The sequence below is a fragment of the Cololabis saira genome, chromosome 22 (assembly GCF_033807715.1).
Source record: "Cololabis saira isolate AMF1-May2022 chromosome 22, fColSai1.1, whole genome shotgun sequence".
In the NCBI taxonomy this organism is placed as follows: domain Eukaryota; kingdom Metazoa; phylum Chordata; class Actinopteri; order Beloniformes; family Belonidae; genus Cololabis; species Cololabis saira.
The window spans coordinates 3,384,721-3,403,129 of NC_084608.1; the positions used below are offsets into that span (position 1 = coordinate 3,384,721).

General features: G+C 42.9%; 2 protein-coding genes across 2 annotated transcripts; both read left to right on the plus strand.

The window, feature by feature from the left end:
- LOC133423262 (tripartite motif-containing protein 16-like) lies at window positions 1–2,526 on the plus strand. Its single transcript, XM_061713425.1, has one exon. It carries the CDS (start codon window positions 117–119, stop codon window positions 1,902–1,904), a length of 1,788 nt encoding a protein of 595 aa, XP_061569409.1. The 5' UTR covers window positions 1–116; the 3' UTR covers window positions 1,905–2,526.
- A 9,907-nt stretch (window positions 2,527–12,433) lies between these two features.
- On the plus strand, window positions 12,434–14,936 carry LOC133423223 (tripartite motif-containing protein 16-like). The gene has a single exon (XM_061713386.1). The coding sequence runs from the start codon at window positions 12,567–12,569 to the stop codon at window positions 14,310–14,312; it is 1,746 nt and encodes a 581-aa protein (XP_061569370.1). The 5' UTR covers window positions 12,434–12,566; the 3' UTR covers window positions 14,313–14,936.
- Window positions 14,937–18,409: the final 3,473 nt, after the last annotated feature.

Consider the following 18,409-nt stretch of genomic DNA (forward strand, 5'->3'; position numbering starts at 1 on the left):
CTGAGAGCTGACAGCCTCCATTCTCTGCACAGACGCATGATTTGTAGATCAGCGCTCAGACTAGTTTCAGCTTTGAGGAAGTGAAACTGTCTCAGTCTCAGTTACCGAGAGGTGAAATGGCGCAGAAAGGAGATTCGCTGTATCAGGAAACCCTTTCTTGTTCCATCTGTTTGGAGGTTTTAAAGGATCCGGTGGCTATTCCCTGTGGACACAGTTACTGTATGAACTGTATTAAATCCTTCTGGGATGAAGGAGAGAAGAAACTCCCCAGCTGTCCTCAGTGTAGAGAGACTTTCACCACGAGGCCTGTGCTGGTGAAAAACACCATGTTAGCAGTTTTAGTGGAGCAGCTGAAGAAGACGGGACTCCAAGCTGCTCCTGCTGATCACTGCTATGCTGGACCTGAAGATGTGGCCTGTGATTTCTGCTCTGGGAGAAAACTGAAAGCCATCAAGTCCTGTTTGGTCTGTCTGGCCTCTTACTGCCATAAACACCTTCAACCTCATCATGATTCATCTACATTCAAGAAACACAAGCTGGTGGATCCCTCCAAGAACCTGCAGGACAACATCTGCCCCCGTCACGGTGAGGTGATGAAGATGTTCTGTCGTACTGATCAGAAGTGTATCTGTTATCTCTGCTCTGTGGATGAACATAAAGGCCACGACACAGTCTCAGCTGCAGCAGAAAGGACGGAGAGGCAGAGAGAGATGGAGGTGAGTCGACAACAAATCCAGCAGGAGATCCAGGACAGAGAGAAAGATGTGAAGCTGCTTCAGCAGGAGGTGGAGGCCATCGATCATTCTGCTGATAAAACAGTGGAGGACAGCGAGGAGATCTTCACCGAGCTGATCTCTCTCCTCCAGAAGAGAAGCTCTGAGGTGAAGCAGCAGATCAGATCCCACCAGGAAACTGAAGTGAGGAGAGTCAGAGAGCTGGAGGAGAAGCTGCAGCAGGAGATCACTGACCTGAAGAGGAGAGACGCTGAGATGAAGCAGCTCTCAGACACCGAGGACCACAACCAGTTCCTCCACAACTGCCCCTCACTGTCACCACTCAGTGTGTCCACAAACTCCTCCAGCATCAGCATCCGTCCTCTCACACACTCCATCAGCATCCGTCCTCTCACACACTCCATCAGCATCCGTCCTCTCACACACTCCTCCAGCATCAGCATCCGTCCTCTCAGGTACTTTAAGGATGTGGCAGCAGCTGTGTCAGAGGTCAGAGGTCGACTACAGGACATCCTGCGAGACACATGGACAAACGTCTCACTGGCCGTTACTGAGGTGGATGTTTTACTGTCACGACCAGAACCAGAACCAACGAGCAGAGCTGGATTCTTGAAGTATTCATGTGAAATCACTCTGGATCCAAACACAGTAAACACATGGATGTTACTGTCAAAGGAGAACAGAACGGTGACAGTTGTGAAGAAACCTCAGTCTTATTCTGATCATCCAGACAGATTCACTAAACATCATCAGGTCCTGAGTAGAGAGAGTCTGACTGGACGTCATTACTGGGAGGTGGAGAAGACAGCAGATGTAGTTGGTGTAGCAGTTTCATACAAGAATATCAGCAGATCAGGGAATGAAAGTTTATTTGGATATAATGACAAATCTTGGTCACTACGTTGTTCCTCAGACAGATATGTATTCAGGTACAACAACATCGACACCTCCATCTCAGGTCCTCTGAGCTCCAGAATAGGAGTTTACCTGGATCACAGAGCAGGAGTTCTGTCCTTCTACAGCGTCTCTAAAACCATGACCCTCCTCCACAGAGTCCAGACCTCCTTCACTCAGCCGCTCCACGCTGGAGTCGTGATTGGTTCCGCCTTCTTCGGAGGGTTTATTTTCCCCCGTCCTGGAGCCTCAGTTGAGTTCTGTAAACCCAAGTAGACGTGTTTCCTCTTCATGTTTTCATCTCAGTTTTTATTGATTTTCTTTTCTTCTCAGAGACGATCGTCTCAAACTCTGATGGATGGAGGGACTTTGTTGTTCTATAAGTTGATGTTTTGTTGTTGTTTCTTCTTTTGGAAGTCATTCTTTTGTAGCTTCACCTGGGAAATATTCACGTTATTAACATCTTCTATGTCAGTATAAAAACATAGAAATAAGCTGGGTTGTAATTGTTGTTAACTGTTATTTTGGATGTGTCTCTGGGTTGTATTTCTCTTTTCTTCTCCTCTTTTTCTTCCACTTCATGGACTCAGACGACCCACCAGACCTTCTTCATCTCTGATGTCATGTCTGCATTCACACTGGTTTCCTCCTTCATTAGCAAACCAAATGTTGTTGTTTTCTGTACCGGTGAAGACGTTTTTAAGGTGAAATAACAGCAAAACGTATCTGACGGCACCGACTTCTGAGATCTGCTCGGTTCTTGTTTAACGCTGCAGAGGTCAAAGTTCATGAAATGGTGACGGATGTTTGTTCTGTCTCTGACTTGTTGATGGTTGTTTGTTAATGTGTGAGAGAGGCTTTGTACATGACAGAAATAAACCGCCACGCTTTAAAGAAACTCCAGCACATCCCAACGGCTCTTTATTTGCACCGCGGAGACGAGAAGAAACTCAAATGTCGTGACTATAAGATTAAAGTATTTCTGAGTTTCATTTTCCAGACACGAGCACAAAGTTAATGATTTTCAGAAATGTTACTGACCAACAGCAATGCACTCCAGCTTGGCTCCAAACTGATAATAAGGTAATAAACGGAGCAGGGGTTCAAACTGCCTCAATGCTGAACTTTAAACAAGTGCACGCCCACATGGTTCCCTTTGAGAGGCGTAAATCAGGGTGGAACCTGCAACCCTGGTGGGGCAGGACATGAGGCTCATCAGCCAGGAGGTGGAGGCTGGACTTGTGTGGTCCTGAAAGACCGAAGTGGAGCGCTGCCCCGGAGGACCACATGAGCTTCATTATCACGACTCACCAGACTCTCCTCCAGGTGAGTGAAGGTCCTGGTTCACCAGACTCTCCTCCAGGTGAGTGAAGGTCCTGGTTCACCAGACTCTCCTCCAGGTGAGTGAAGGTCCTGGTTCACCAGACTCTCCTCCAGGTGAGTGAAGGTCCTGGTTCACCAGACTCTCCTCCAGGTGAGTGTTCTGGTCCTGGTTCACCAGACTCTCCTCCAGGTGAGTGAAGGTCCTGGTTCACCAGACTCTCCTCTGGGTGAGTGAAGGTCCTGGTTCACCAGACTCTCCTCCAGGTGAGTGTTTTGGTCCTGGTTCACCAGACTCTCCTCCAGGTGAGTGAAGGTCCTGGTTCACCAGACTCTCCTCCAGGTGAGTGTTTTGGTCCTGGTTCACCAGACTCTCCTCCAGGTGAGTGAAGGTCCTGGTTCACCAGACTCTCCTCCAGGTGAGTGGTCCTGGTTCACCAGACTCTCCTCCAGGTGAGTGTTCTGGTCCTGGTTCACCAGACTCTTCTCCAGGTGAGTGAAGGTCCTGGTTCACCAGACTCTCCTCCAGGTGAGTGGTCCTGGTTCACCAGACTCTCCTCCAGGTGAGTGAAGGTCCTGGTTCACCAGACTCTCCTCCAGGTGAGTGGTCCTGGTTCACCAGCTTCCCCCGTCTCATGAGAGAGATCCACCGATGAGACGTCCACCTCTACGTCCTGCTGCTTCCTCTCCGGACCGCTGGAATCTTCCTCCAGGTCTGGATCTGGGATGTCCTGGTTCCTCCTGGTCCGGGCTGCAGCTCCTCTGCAGGTTACAGAAAACCCCGTCCTCCTCCACCTCACCAGCATTTTATTGTGGGGGGGTCTGCAATTACAAAAAAATTAGATCAGATTAGATCCTTATACTCATGATTTACTGATAACTATAGTTGACAATCTTATTTTAATTTTTCATTTAATCATTTTGATGCATTATCTCGTAATGCATAAGTCTAACATGCAAGTATGCAAGTATGCATACTGGCATGCAGAGCCGCCTGGGAGATTTGCGAGGCCCTGTGCGAAATGGCTGGGGGGGCCCTCGCGCGTGAGCGTAGCGAGCGCCGCGAAATTCTTGGGTTTTTCGGGACGGATCGGGTGTCTATATGCGCAATTTTAACTCTCCAATTAGCAAAATACTGGATACCTTCCCCTGCCTCATCATCATCTGGGCTTGCCTCGACGCGGGGCCCCACGGCTGCTTGAGACCCGGTCGGATCGGTGATTTTTGTAACAAATTTATCAAACAAGCCTTTCAGAGAGGCATTAAACTCTTCCATTTTCTTTATTTTTTTTCTTTTTTCATCCCCTGATGGAAATTTCTGGATCAGAGCAGCTTGTGTCTGCGCTTGGTCTGACGCAGTTGTGGAACAACAGACACGCGCATCATTGCACATATATTTATTGATATGCACAGACTAGTACACATTTAGGTCTGTAATGGAACGTGACTGTTGATATTTATAAGGGAAAAAACGAAAAAAAAAAAAAAAAAAAAATTTTTGAAAAAAAAAAAAAAAAAAAATGTAAACAAGTATGTATGCATGTATACAAGTTCCAGTTAGGGTGGACTGTGCAAGACCCTCCTACCAGGACAGCAGCTCCTGGGCAGAAATGCAGTCGTTTACACCGACTATCGCGTCGAGCTGCGTGACATCGGACGCTCTCTGTCCACACTGAAACCGTTAAACTCTCTCTGTCCACACTGAAACTGTTAAACTCTCTCTGTCCACACTGAAACCGTTAAACTCTCTCTGTCCACACTGAAACTGTTAAACTCTCTCTGTCCACACTGAAACCGTTAAACTCTCTCTGTCCACACTGAAACTGTTAAACTCTCTCTGTCCACACTGAAACTGTTAAACTCTCTCTGTCCACACTGAAACCGTTAAACTCTCTCTGTCCACACTGAAACTGTTAAACTCTCTCTGTCCACACTGAAACTGTTAAACTCTCTCTGTCCACACTGAAACCGTTAAACTCGCGGCCAGTTAGGACAGTCCAATACAAAAAAATAAAGCAATGGAATTGATTTTGTCGCAGACGCTCACTCGCATGGGACATGGTTTAATAGTGTACAGAGCTGCTGCTCTTCTGCCCGGAGAGGCTTTGCTCCCTCCCCTGCTACACGTCATTCAGGCAGCCAATCAGCTCAGAGCCTCACTATCATAGCCCCGCCCCCTCAGAATCCCTCATAGATAATGAGGTTAGAAGCGGTAAAACTAGAGACATGGCCCACACGCTGAATTTCTGATTTATGTAGAAAAAACAAGCTTTTGATTGTTTTTAAGACATTCAAGGCCTGTTTAAAATATACTGTACATTAAATGCCATAATAGGTCACCTTTAAAAGTATAGTATTAAAGTAAAAAAGTCTGGTCCCTGCTGTTTTGTATTGCACTTGTGTTTTTCAATAAAGCTTGTAAAAAAAACTAAAATTGTCAAGGGCGCATTGCATTCTGGGATATAGTAGGCGAGCTAGACTGGTCTGATGCTGTGGATTTTTTCCAAATCAGTAAGTCATCTGGGTATTTTTCGCATTCTGCAGATTTTGCTTCTGTTCACATACAGCATACTACTTACTACATTTTGGAAAAATCAGTACGTACAGTATGCGAGTTCGGAAACGGCCACAGTCATTTTAGGAACATCTGTAAGAACTTATTGCGTAAGGACCAGAATATACGTCATGGTTACTATGGTTACTAGTTGTGCGTCACACAAGTTGAACATAAACAAAGATCTTCTGCTCAAGAAATTCGTTTTTTGGCACTTCACTCGACGATTTTGTTGAAATTATCACTTCCCCTGAGGACATTGTGCATCCTGAAAATATGTGAACCCTTGCAGAGACTGAAGAAAGTGAAAAATCAAAGTTTCAGCATGGAAAATGTGAGATTTGAGCACTTTGAAAGTTTGCATTGTTTTCTGTGTTTCACCGCGGAGACTTTATGTATTAAACTTTATGTATTAAAGAGGGTAAAGTTGAGAAGAAACTTAAATAAATTAAATAACATGGAAATGAGCTTCCAGACATGAACTTTCATCAAACAGGATTAGTAGCTCATATTTGTTTTCTCAGTTTAAAGAGCATATTGCAGGTTAGAATTTTTTCAAAAATTATACCTGACCTTATGTGAAAATGACTATGTAAGAAGTTAATGTAGGATTTAATATGTTTTACAAGACATAAGGGCACGTATTCAGAGGAAAAAGTGGCTGATTTTAGCCAAGCTCCTTTTTGAACACCGCGTCATATGACGCAGCAGCAGGGAGACGTCTCCACAGCTGCCCCATCTGACTGTGCAGACCCCGTACACACGTAGCCGGGTATCTGCTAAACCCAAGATATTTTCCTACGTTTGGACCTGTCATCCACATGAAAACGCAAATAAACGAATGTTTAAAAAAAACTCCAGGCAAAGTGAAGATTTTTGAAAACTCCGTTTATGTAGATGCATCTAGACCTGGTGCAGACAGAGACAGAGAGCAGTTCTGCGTTTTCGAACGTCACATTATGCTCCAAAACAACAACAAATCTGCTCTGAGTCTGACGTCTAACGTGCGACCCAGAACTGATCCACCATCTGTCCTCCAAGCTATTTATTAAATAAATGGTCTCTGTTCTTGACACCGTTACACCGACTCGGAGCCTACGGCGTACCCTACGGCGTACCCTACGCCGTACCCTACGCCGTAGGGTACGCGGCGACGCGCAGCCCAGCTGCAGCTGGGCTGCGTCGATTAACGCGGCAGCTCCGCGGTGGGACACCGGGGAGACTGGAGCTCGTTATCCGAGAAGCAGACGCCGCTCCCGGGAAAACTGCGCAGCAGAGGCGGCCCGGAGGCCGGAAGACCAGATGATCTACAGGTTTGGAATGCTTATGAAAGTGGTCGAAAACGCATATCTTCGGTTCTGTGTGGAAGGTTTTTTTTTTTTTAACAACGATGTAATGTGGATACAAAATATTAAATTCGGTTTTAAAAATACCTGGCTATTTCGGATGCATTTAATCAGAAAAAAGAGAAGATAATAAGCCTGTTTTCTGTTTAGAAAGTACAAACGTAGACAGATTACAAGTACTCACCAATCTTTTAGGAGTTATTTTCAGAGTTTCTTTCAGGAGCACGGGCGGGTGCTGCAGTGAATAAAGGCGGATTTATGGTTCCGCGTAAAATCGACGGCGTAGTCTACGGTGTAGGGTACGCGGCGCACGCAGCGTTCTGTGCGTCGCCGCGTAACCTACGCCGTAGGGCTGCGTTGGTGTAACGCGGACCCATAAATCAGCCTTTTAAAAAGCGAGTTTCAGCTGTCAATCAAAAGAACGTGGGGGGCCTAACGGGTTGGTAATTATAAGGCTGTGGCCCGTCATATTGGTGTGAATACACATTCACAACCTCTTCAGTGTCACAACTAACATTAAGATCCATTATTTTTCCTATTGTTGAATTCACCGCGCTCCCCTATGCTACGTCACTTCCGGTTCAGCTTTTTCAGATGCGGAAGTAAAATACTCTCACAAAAACAACTCCGGAGGTCACTGTAGTATATATTTATGCGTATTTCAATGAAAATTCAGTTCCTACATTATTTTCCTACACATTGATTCACAGGGGTCTCCAACCTGCAATATGCTCTTTAAGTTTGTGACCAAAGACAATGTTGAGCAGGAGACACAGACAGACATGCCACCTGAAGATTGTGATTTTGAGGCCAAGGGGTGTTAACACCAGCCAAAATACTGATGTGAGTCTAGGACAAAGTCGGGGTCACAGGCAGCTACAACCAAACACAATCAGACTAACCATGAGCATAAGAGGTTTCCTTCCAGAGTGAGAAAGAAGCCAGGTTATCTGACTGATTTAGTGTTAGACGATGAGAGTGATGATCAGGTACTCGTCAACATTGATTACTGTTACAGAATACTGTGTGACGTACCGCTGACATTTACAGATGCTGTACCCTCACCTGACTCAAAAGAATGGGTTAATGCTATGGATGGAGAGATGCACTCACTAAGAGAAAATAACACATTTACCAACTTGCCTGAGGGTAAGAAAGCAGTGGGGGGTAGAAGGGTGTATGCTCTTAAAAATAATGTTGATGGTTCTAACAGGTACAAAGCGAGATATGTCGCAAAAGGATACAGTCAAAAAGACTATGGTGAAATATTTTCACCTACTGCTAACCTGACTAGTATCAGAGTGTTAATGCAGAAAGCAGCACAGGAAAACCTGATTCTCCATCAGATGGATGTCAAAGCTGCGTATCTACACGCACCAATAGACTGAGATTTATCTCAAACAGCCAGAGGGATATGAAGTGGAACCTAGTACAACTGAGAAGTTGGTGTACAAACTACAAAAGTAATTGTACGGACTCAAACAGTCTGGCAGAAATTGGAACAAGACCCTCCACGACTATCTGAGTGAAAACAACTTTGTGCAGAATCCTGCTGATCATTGTGTTTACACAAGACAAACAGGAAATGAGAAAGTGGTCATGATAATATGGGTTGATGATGTAATTATTGCTGCGAGTGATGAGAATGCATTGAAAGTTGTGAAAGAAATGTTAACAGCCAGGTTCAAGGTGAAGGACTTAGGGAAACTGAAACATTTTCTTGGGATCGATTTTGAACAGAGTAATAAATGTGTAAAGATGTCACAAAAGAAATATGTCGAAAAAATACTTGAAAGGTTTAATATGCAACACTGTAAACCTAGAGCGACGCCTTGCAAACAAAAACTGAACTACATTGATGATGCAGAAAAGATTAGTGATGCCAGAAGATACATAGAAGCTGTAGACAGCCTGATCTATTTAACTACATGTACAAGACCAGATCTGAGTTTTATGGTAAGCAAACTGACACAGTATTTCTCTGAGCCAACAGAAGAACAGTGGACTACTGTAAAGCAGGTACTAAGATATCTGAAAGGCACAGTTGACAAAGAATTGTGTTACAGGAATACATGTGATGATTACAAACTAGGACTACAAGCATACAGTGATGCAGACTGGGCTGCTGACATAACTGACGGACGAAGCTCGTCCGGTTACTGTATAAGAGGATGGTCCTTTGATATCGTGGAAAACCAAAAAGCAGCCAACTGTTGCCCTTTCTACCTGTGAAGCAGAGTATATGGCTTTAGCCACAACCATACAGGAGTGTATGTATTTGGCACAACTGCTAGAAGGTATGGACAAATACCAGTACACACCACCCAAGGTTTATGAGGATAACCAGGGGACAATAGCTTTGGCTAAGAATCCCGTAAGCCGACAGAGATGTAAGCACATTGACATAAAATACCATTTTATAAGGTCAAGTGTGAACAACGGAAAGATAAGTCTGGAGTATTGTTCAACAGATCAGATGATAGCAGATGTGATGAGGAAACCTGCAACAAAGTTTAAGTTGTTAGAGTTTGCAAAATGTATGTTTGGAGATTAAGCAAGTAAGGAAAGTTTTACATGATGTAAGGTAGAGAATTCAATTCAATTCAATTTTATTTATATAGCGTCTAATACAACAGATGTTGTCTCTAGACGCTTTCCAGAGATCCAGAACATGAACATAAACATAAACATAAACATAAACATAAACCCCCGAGCAATTATTATATAAACAATGGCAGGTAAAAACTCCCCTAGTGGGAGAAAAACCTTAAGCCAAACAGTGGCAAGAAAAACTCCCCTTTAGGAACATTAGAACCTTATTTTGTTTTTGTTTTGAGGGATTAACACTTTTAGTGCAAGTGGGGGTGTTAATATATATGAATAAATGTGCCCTTAATTGTACAGAATGTTTAGTTTATTAATACAGACACAAATTTTAATGTTATGTGATGACAGGCAATCAGATGTCTGAAAGTTGACATGTGATGTGGAGGTTTTATTAATGGGTTTGTCTCAATAAAGCTTTCAGAGAGTTCCAGCCACGAGTAAGACTGATGCCTCAGTTATTGTTCAACAACTCTTATTCGGTTTATCACTGGGTGTTCACGCAGAGCCGCTGAGCTTTCAGACTCTGACAACATACACAATGCTTATTTGTTTTTACTGTTTATATAGGTTCTGTTTTATGTGCAAATAAACTAAACTAAACTAAACTACAATCTACAAGCAGAGGTCGTTAACTTCTGCCTCAAAAATCATTTACTCAGACGTCATTGGGCTAACATAAAGCCCTTTCTATTTTTACATTATTTGTATTGCTAACAAGTGATATTATAGTTATATTATATCATTGGATCGATCCAGTTTCATTATAATGAAACCCATCAGTTAAAAAACAAAAAAAACGGTTTCATATGTACGGAAGAATATTAGGGCCAGGCAGGAGAAAAATAAAAATAATATTTTAGAGGAGGAAGATTTTTTTTTCATTATGCACTTTGAGAAAAAAGTCGAAATGTCGAGAAAAAAGACGAAATGTTGAGAATAATATTGAAATACAATTTTAAGAAAAAAGTCAAAATTTCGAGAAAAATGTCGAAATGTTGAGGAAAAAAGGTGAAATTTCGACTTTATTCACGAAACTTCGACTTTATTCACGAAATTTCAACTTTATTCTTGAAATTGTATTTAAACATTAATCTCGACATTTCGACTTTTCTCTCAAAGTGCACAATAAAAAAAAATCTTCCCCTCTCAAATATTTTTTCCCTTGCATAGCCCTAATACTCTTCCGTACTTATGAATATGTATCATAATAGGTGATATTAAAATGCAGCTTATATTATATATTTAATATACGTGCTCCGACACTGAATCTTGGTGCCATTTTTCCCAGTTAAAGTGCAGCTCATCTCCTTCAGCGTCTAGCGTCGTCTGAGCCGACAGGATGCTGGACAGTCGCATGTTTCATACCTGTGGGCATCATTAACACTCCTGAATTCATTCAGTATCATTTTCCTTTCTTTATTCCATTTAATTATTACTTTTTATTCAACCATTTACTTTGAAACACAGCTGTATTTACTTCCTAGACAGCTGTATCCAGAGGCCTGTGCCGACCCCCCTCCAGCAGCGACACCAGGCCTTGTGCCTCGTCAGCCGCCAGCTAAGCTTCCATCTTTCCAGCAGGAGTGGAGTCGTTATGCTCAGTACCCGAGTTGTAAAAAAAAATCAGGGGGGATGGTGGATTTGATCATATGGGGACAGATAATTTATGCTGATTACAAACAATATAATATATTACAAATAATAGCAGTGACCAAAACACCTGCAGAAATACTGCAGGAATGACATAGCAGCAGTTAAATGCAGCCTTCTGTAAGCTTTAAATATCCACTGGGCTTACATCAAATACATCAAAACACAACAATAAAAAACACTTTTCTGAACTTATCAATATGACTCTGTCCTTCACAGGATAAGTAAAATGGATCACTGCAAAAACTCAAAATCTTAACAAGAATATTTGTCTTATTTCTAGTTAAAATGTCTCATTTTAGTAAAAAAATGTCATTACACTGAAAACAAGACTCATCACTGGAAAAAATAAAAATTTTCACCTGTTTCAAGTAGATTTTCACTTGAAATAAGTAGAAAAATCTGCCAGTGGAACAAGATTTTTTTGCTTGTAATAAGAAGATAAATCTTGTCCCACTGGCAGATTTTTCTACTTATTTCAAGTGAAAATCTACTTGAAACAGGTGAAAATTGTCAAATAAGTTATTTTTCTGGTGATGACTCTAAATGTTGAAATAGCAGTAAAACCACATTCATTGATGAAATGACATAAGGGATGGAAAGGAGGGATGACAGTTTTACAGGGGGGGATGATTTGGACTGTTTTTATTTCAGGGGGGATGATTTGGACCGTTTTTATTTCAGGGGGGATGCCATCCCCCTCATCCCCCCTCATCCCCCCTCAACTCCAGTACTGCTTATGCTTCATCCGAGGCCCCCCCACGAACCGGCATGCCAGAGGTGGAGGCCCCCTGACACTCTGGTGGCATCGTCCTCAGCCCCCCCTCATTCCCGCCCAGCCTCCCGCCTCACCTGACCTCTCTCTGTTCTCCTGGATGCCCCAGAAGACGTGGCCGCTCCCTCTCGTCTGTGTTGTCCAGCCTGTGGTAAGCTCAGGCTAACAGCAGCTGATTAAAATGCATCTGTTGGACAAACATGTAAATGTGGACATTCATGAAAATCCCAGAGTTCATCTGGTTTCATCTGTAAACGCTACATTAAGTCTCTGTTCATGTGAAATTTATAAGAATTATAAACCATCTGTCTAAAAATGAAACCTAAGTTATATTTTTGTGGTCTCATTTGTGACTAAATACAAGTTGAGGTAAAAAGAGGTTTCCTTGTAAACTGGAGTCTGATATAAAAGGGTTAAATCCAGAGTTGGTCCTCTTCCTGGAATCTGGTGCTGATGAACCTCCCTCTTCTTCCTGCTCTCAGAGCAGCAGATCCAGTCGGACCAGTTTCCTGGTTCCCTCCCCTGCAGATCTGCAGCTATAAGGCGGGTCTGAACAACACGAGCTGAACACTGAGAGCTGACAGCCTCCGTTCTCTGCACAGACGCATGATTTGTAGATCAGCGCTCAGACTAGTTTCAGCTTTGAGGAAGTGAAACTGTCTCAGTCTCAGTTACCGAGAGGTGAAATGGCGCAGAAAGGAGATTTGTTGTATCAGGAAACCCTTTCCTGTTCGATCTGTTTGGAGGTTTTAAAGGATCCGGTGGCTATTCCCTGTGGACACAGTTACTGCATGAACTGTATTAAATCCTTCTGGGATGAAGGAGAGAGGAAACCCCCCAGCTGTCCTCAGTGTAGAGAGACTTTCACCACGAGGCCTGTGCTGGTGAAAAACACCATGTTAGCAGTTTTAGTGGAGCAGCTGAAGAAGACGGGACTCCAAGCTGCTCCTGCTGATCACTGCTATGCTGGACCTGAAGATGTGGCCTGTGATTTCTGCTCTGGAAGAAAACTGAGAGCTGTCAAGTCCTGTTTGGTCTGTCTGGCCTCTTACTGCCAGAAACACCTTCAGCCTCATCATGATGTGGCTCCATTAAAGAAACACAAGCTGGTGGATCCCTCTAGGAACCTGCAGGACAACATCTGCCCCCGTCATGATGAGGTGATGAAGATGTTCTGTCGTACTGATCAGAAGTGTATCTGTTATCTCTGCTCCGTGGATGAACATAAAGGCCACGACACAGTCACAGCTGCAGCAGAAAGGACGGAGAGGCAGAGAGAGATGGAGGTGAGACGACAACAAATCCAGCAGGATATCCAGGACAGAGAGAAAGATGTGAAGCTGCTTCAGCAGGAGGTGGAGGCCATCGATCATTCTGCTGATAAAACAGTGGAGGACAGCGAGGAGATCTTCACTGAGCTGATCTCTCTCCTCCAGAAGAGAAGCTCTGATGTGAAGCAGAAGATCAGATCCCAGCAGGAAACTGAAGTGAGGAGAGTCAGAGAGCTGGAGGAGAAGCTGCAGCAGGAGATCACTGAGCTGAAGAGGAGAGACGCTGAGATGAAGCAGCTCTCAGACACCGAGGACCACAACCAGTTCCTCCACAACTGCCCCTCACTGTCACCACTCAGTGAGTCCACACACTCCTCCAGCATCAGCATCCGTCCTCTCACACACTCCTCCAGCATCAGCATCCGTCCTCTCAGCTACTTTAAGGATGTGACAGCAGCTGTGTCAGAGGTCAGAGGTCGACTACAGGACATCCTGAGAGACACGTGGACAAACGTCTCACTGGCCGTCACTGAGGTGGATGTTTTACTGTCAGAACCACGACCAGAACCAGAACCAACGAGCAGAGCTGGATTCTTGAAGTATTCATGTGAGATCACTCTGGATCCAAACACAGTAAACAGACGGCTGTTACTGTCAAAGGAGAACAAAACGGTGACAGTTGTGAAGAAACATCAGTCTTATTCTGATCATCCAAACAGATTCACTAATGTTCCTCAGGTCCTGAGTAGAGACAGTCTGACTGGACGTCATTACTGGGAGGTGGAGAAGAAAGCAGATGTAGTTAGTGTAGCAGTTTCATACAAGAATATCAGCAGATCAGGGGGGTGGAAGGAAAGTTTATTTGGAAGAAATGACAAATCTTGGTCACTACGTTGTTACTCAAACAGATATGTATTTTATCACAACAACATCAGAACCTCCATCTCAGGTCCTCTGAGCTCCAGAATAGGAGTTTACCTGGATCACAGAGCAGGAGTTCTGTCCTTCTACAGCGTCTCTGAAACCATGACCCTCCTCCACAGAGTCCAGACCTCCTTCACTCAGCCGCTCCACGCTGGAGTCGCGTTTGGTTTCCCCCTCTTAGGAGATTATATTTACCCCAGTCTTGGAGCCTCAGTTGAGCTCTGTAAACCCAAGTAGACGTGTTTCCTCTTCATGTTTTCATCTCAGTTTTTATTGATTTTCTTTTCTTCTCAGAGACGATCGTCTCAAACTCTGATGGATGGAGGGACTTTGTTGTTCTATAAGTTGATGTTTTGTTGTTGTTTCTTCTTTTTGAGGTGGAAGTCGTTGTTTTGTAGCTTCACCTGGGAAATATTCATGTTATTAACATCTTCTATGTCGGTATAAAAACATAGAAATAAGCTGTGTTGTAATTTTTGTTAACTGTTATTTTGGATGTGTTTCTGGGTTGTATTTCTCTTTTCTTCTCCTCTTTTTCTTCCACTTCATGGACTCCAACAGACGAGCCACCAGACCTTCTTCATCTCTGATGTCATGTCTGCATTCACACTGGTTTCCTCCTTCATTAGCAAACCAAATGTTGTTTTCTGAACCGGTGAAGACGTTTTTCAGGTGAAATAACAGCAAAACGTATCTGACCGACTTCTGAGATCTGCACGGTTCTTGTTTAACGCTGCAGAGGTCAAAGTTCATGAAATGGTGACAGATGTTTGTTCTGTCTCTGACTTGTTGATGGTTGTTTGTTAATGTGTGAGAGAGGCTTTGTACATGACAGAAATAAACCGCCACGCTTTAAAAAAACTCCAGCACATCCCAACGGCTCTTTATTTGCACCGCGGAGACGAGAAGAAACTCAAATGTCGTGACTATTTGTCGGCAGCAACAGCGCTGACTAAAGATTAAAGTATTTCTAAGCTTAATTTTCCAGACACGAGCACAAAGTTAATGATTTTCAGAAATGTTACTGGCCAACAGCAATGCACTCCAGCTTGGCTCCAAACTGATAATAAGGTAATAAACGGAGCAGGGGTTCAAACTGCCTCAATGCTGAACTTTAAACAAGTGCACGCCCACATGGTTCCCTTTGAGAGGCGTAAATCAGGGTGGAACCTGCAACCCTGGTGGGGCAGGACATGAGGCTCATCAGCCAGGAGGTGGAGGCTGGACTTGTGTGGTCCTGAAAGACCGAAGTGGAGCGCTGCCCCGGAGGACCACATGAGCTTCATTATCACGACTCACCAGACTCTCCTCCAGGTGAGTGAAGGTCCTGGTTCACCAGACTCTCCTCCAGGTGAGTGAAGGTCCTGGTTCACCAGACTCTCCTCCAGGTGAGTGAAGGTCCTGGTTCACCAGACTCTTCTCCAGGTGAGTGAAGGTCCTGGTTCACCAGACTCTCCTCCAGGTGAGTGTTCTGGTCCTGGTTCACCAGACTCTCCTCCAGGTGAGTGAAGGTCCTGGTTCACCAGACTCTCCTCCAGGTGAGTGAAGGTCCTGGTTCACCAGACTCTTCTCCAGGTGAGTGAAGGTCCTGGTTCACCAGACTCTCCTCCAGGTGAGTGAAGGTCCTGGTTCACCAGACTCTTCTCCAGGTGAGTGATGGTCCTGGTTCACCAGACTCTCCTCCAGGTGAGTGAAGGTCCTGACGCTCGCTCGCATGGGACATGGTTTAATAGTGTATGGAGCCACTGCTCTTAAAAAAATAAAAAAAATAAAGACATGGCCCACAGGCTGAATTTCTGATTTATGTAGAAAAAACAAGCTTTAGATTGTTTTTAAGACATTCGAGGCCTGTTTAAAATATACTGTACATTAAATGCCATAATAGGTCACCTTTAAAAGTATAGTATTAAAGTAAAAAAGTCTGGTTGCTGCTGTTTTGTATTGCACTTGTGTTTTCTCAATAAAGCTTGTAAAAAAAAACAAAAATGGTCAAGGCCGCATTGCATCCTGGGATATAGTAGGCGAGCTAGACTGGTCTGATGCTGTGGATTTTTTCCAAATCAGTAAGACATCTGGGTATTTTTCGCACACTGCAGATTTTGCTTTTGTTCACATACAGCATACTACATACTAAATTTTGGCAAAATCAGTACGTACTAGTAGTACAATATGCGATTTCGGAAACGGCCACAGTCATTTTAGGAACATCTGTAAGAACTTATTGCATAAGGACCAGAATATACATCTGGTTACTATGGTTACTAGTTGTGCGTCACACAAGTTGAACATAAACAAAGATCTTCTGCTCAAGAAATTAGTTTTTTGGAACTTCACTCGACGATTTTGTTGAAATTATCACTTCCCCTGAGGACATTGTGCATCCTGAAAACATCTGAACCCTTGCAGAGACTGAAGAAAGTGAAAAATCAAAGTTTCAGCATGGAAAATGTGAGATTTGAGCACGTTGAAAGTTTGGTTTGTTTTCTGTGTGTTTCACCACAGAGACTTTATGTATCAAACTTTATGTATTAAAGAGGGTAAAGTTGAGAAGAAACTTAAATAAATTAAATAACATGGAAATGAGCTTCCAGACATGAACTTTCATCAAACAGGATTATTGGCTCATATTTGTTTTCTCAGCTTAAATGGAGGAAGTGGTTTTCATATTTAATAATGCTAATTATCAGAAATCAGCAACAGAAGGTTGTTTTATAGAAAAAATGAGGACAAGCAAGTTAACATATTTCACACTTTGATGTTTTGGTCTTAAACGGACCAGGATCACCGAGTCCTGCTGGACATTTTATTACATTTATGAAGTTTTCTCTCCGGGTTTCTCTCCCATCTGGGTTTATCTACTTCCCCATTCTCCCTCAAAGCTCGTGACTTGATAATCTTACATCTTAAATGAACTATTTCTTTTGAACATGTTCACACGAATGGCAGAAACGTAAAAGATATTTCTACTCAGTTATTTTAACTTCTTTTTAATAGTGTGATTGATAATATTTTACGTAGATCAACCAAAACCAGATTGTCATGTTCAGCAGCTTCCGAGGTCTTAGATCATTTTTGTCCACTTTGATATGTACTTGATATTTGAGACTTCAACATCCCAAGATTAGAGATTATTCTTTCTCTTCACAAAGATACAACACTTCTTCAAGAATTGATTTCTGTTAGACTCAAGTTTCCTGTCAAACATGATTTCCTCTAAAATATCCGAATATTCTGGTCTGATATCAGTAGTTTAGATTTCAACCACAAGAGGAAACAGTATCGCTGGTGTTTTCACCCCTCGTTGTTTTCTGATCAATCATGTGATCAGTTTATTTCCTTTAAGGTGTCAGAGTTTTCAGAAGTGAATGATAAAGACATGTCCAAGACCAGGATGGAGTCGTTTGGGTCCTTTATTTCTCTATTAAATCACAGCCTTGATGTAACAAATTATTTTATGTATGTGATGATAATTATTAAAGTATTGATATTGATCCCTACCTCATTTCAAGACTCGGCAGACAGACTTTACTGATGTATTTCACTTGGAGAAGGTCAGATATGCCACGATAGACAATCTTGAATAATCTGATATGTATCAGCCTTTCTGGAACCGTCTTACTCATTGTGAAGGAAACTCATCTGTGAGCAGGTTTAAAAGTGGCAGCTGACCTTTTTATGAATATTTGTGCTGTGACACAGTAGTAGTGGATGCAACTGTATTACTGTTGTCCTGCAGTGTACGGACGCTTTATTTTGACTTCTCCTTGTGCTGTTTGATCATTTTGTTCAACTGTCTTTGTAATTCTGTGTTATAATTCAAGAAATTCTAATAAAACATCATTAACAAACTACGCATATAATTACAGTTGTGGAGTGAATTCTTTCTTATTTTCTGGTTTGTCCACTTATGGACGTTGACACTTATTCTGTCACATAGGAATTATTGATCTCTATTTAAAGATATTTCTTGATGGTATTTTGTTGCTCAGGTTTTCTTTTGACAATGAGGAGTCATTTTTATTAGAGTAGTTTTAACTGTAGTTTTATTCCCAAATGAACGTCCTCAGGCTGTTCCAAAGTCTGCGTTTAATGCTTGTGTTGAAAAATAAAACAAAAAAGCAGGGGAACCCGGTCTCTGGTAAATCTGAGGTAATGACATGTTCAGTGGTTGTTTTGTATCAGTCAGTGTTTACATGAAGTGAGGTGAACCTGTGTCCTGAACCATAACATCATCTTTTATATTGTCTAAGCCCACTTAACCCTTAAACAGGCATCGTGCACCAGGAGATACAAAGTCTTTAACATCCTGTAGGGGGCTTGATTGGAGGTTTTCA

Excerpts from the sequence above, each read along its gene's own strand:
- LOC133423262 (XM_061713425.1), top strand. The coding sequence starts at position 117 with ATGGCGCAGAAAGGAGATTCGCTGTATCAGGAAACCCTTTCTTGTTCC.
- LOC133423223 (XM_061713386.1), top strand. The coding sequence starts at position 12,567 with ATGGCGCAGAAAGGAGATTTGTTGTATCAGGAAACCCTTTCCTGTTCG.